General features: G+C 58.5%; 1 protein-coding gene across 1 annotated transcript in view; it reads right to left on the bottom strand.

Annotated features, from left to right (window-relative positions):
- Positions 1–475, bottom strand: part of LOC104529427 (zinc finger and BTB domain-containing protein 47) — an 8,159-nt gene that overhangs the window by 6,219 nt on the left and 1,465 nt on the right. The window contains exon 4 of the mRNA XM_029086425.1: positions 65–304. Within this exon, the coding sequence (XP_028942258.1) occupies positions 65–304 (240 nt within the window). The remainder of the gene's footprint in view (positions 1–64; positions 305–475) is intronic.

A 475-nucleotide genomic window follows, 5' to 3' on the forward strand; every position in this document is an offset into this window, starting at 1 on the left:
GGAGGATGTAGGGTCTTGGGAAGGGGATGAAGCAGCGGCAGGGGCAGGGGGGAGACGCCAGGGCCGGGGGGCAGCGGAGCTGGGCTGGCAGTGGGTTGTGGGGTGGCTGTGTCCGAAGCCAAGGGGTTGCTGACGCGGAAACATTTCTCCTTGTGGGCTTTGAGCATGTTGGAGAAGCGGAAGCGTTGACCGCAGACGTCGCAGGGATACGGCTTCTCGCCCGTGTGGGTCCGGCGATGTCGCTTCATGTTGGGGCGGCTGGTGAAGCTCTTCCCGCAGATCTCACAGATGTAGGGCTTCTCACCTAAGGATGGGGGAAGATGGATAAGATGTCGGTGTCTGGATCGTTCCCCCTGCAAAATACCATCCTGCCATAAAGTCATAGAATGGTTTGGATTGGAAAGGACCTTCAGGATCATCCAGTTGTAACCCCCCTGCCATCAGCAGGGACACCTTCCACTAGAACAGGTTGCTC

Source organism: Antrostomus carolinensis, unplaced genomic scaffold (assembly GCF_000700745.2).
Source record: "Antrostomus carolinensis isolate BGI_N321 unplaced genomic scaffold, ASM70074v2 scaffold34408, whole genome shotgun sequence".
Taxonomy (NCBI): domain Eukaryota; kingdom Metazoa; phylum Chordata; class Aves; order Caprimulgiformes; family Caprimulgidae; genus Antrostomus; species Antrostomus carolinensis.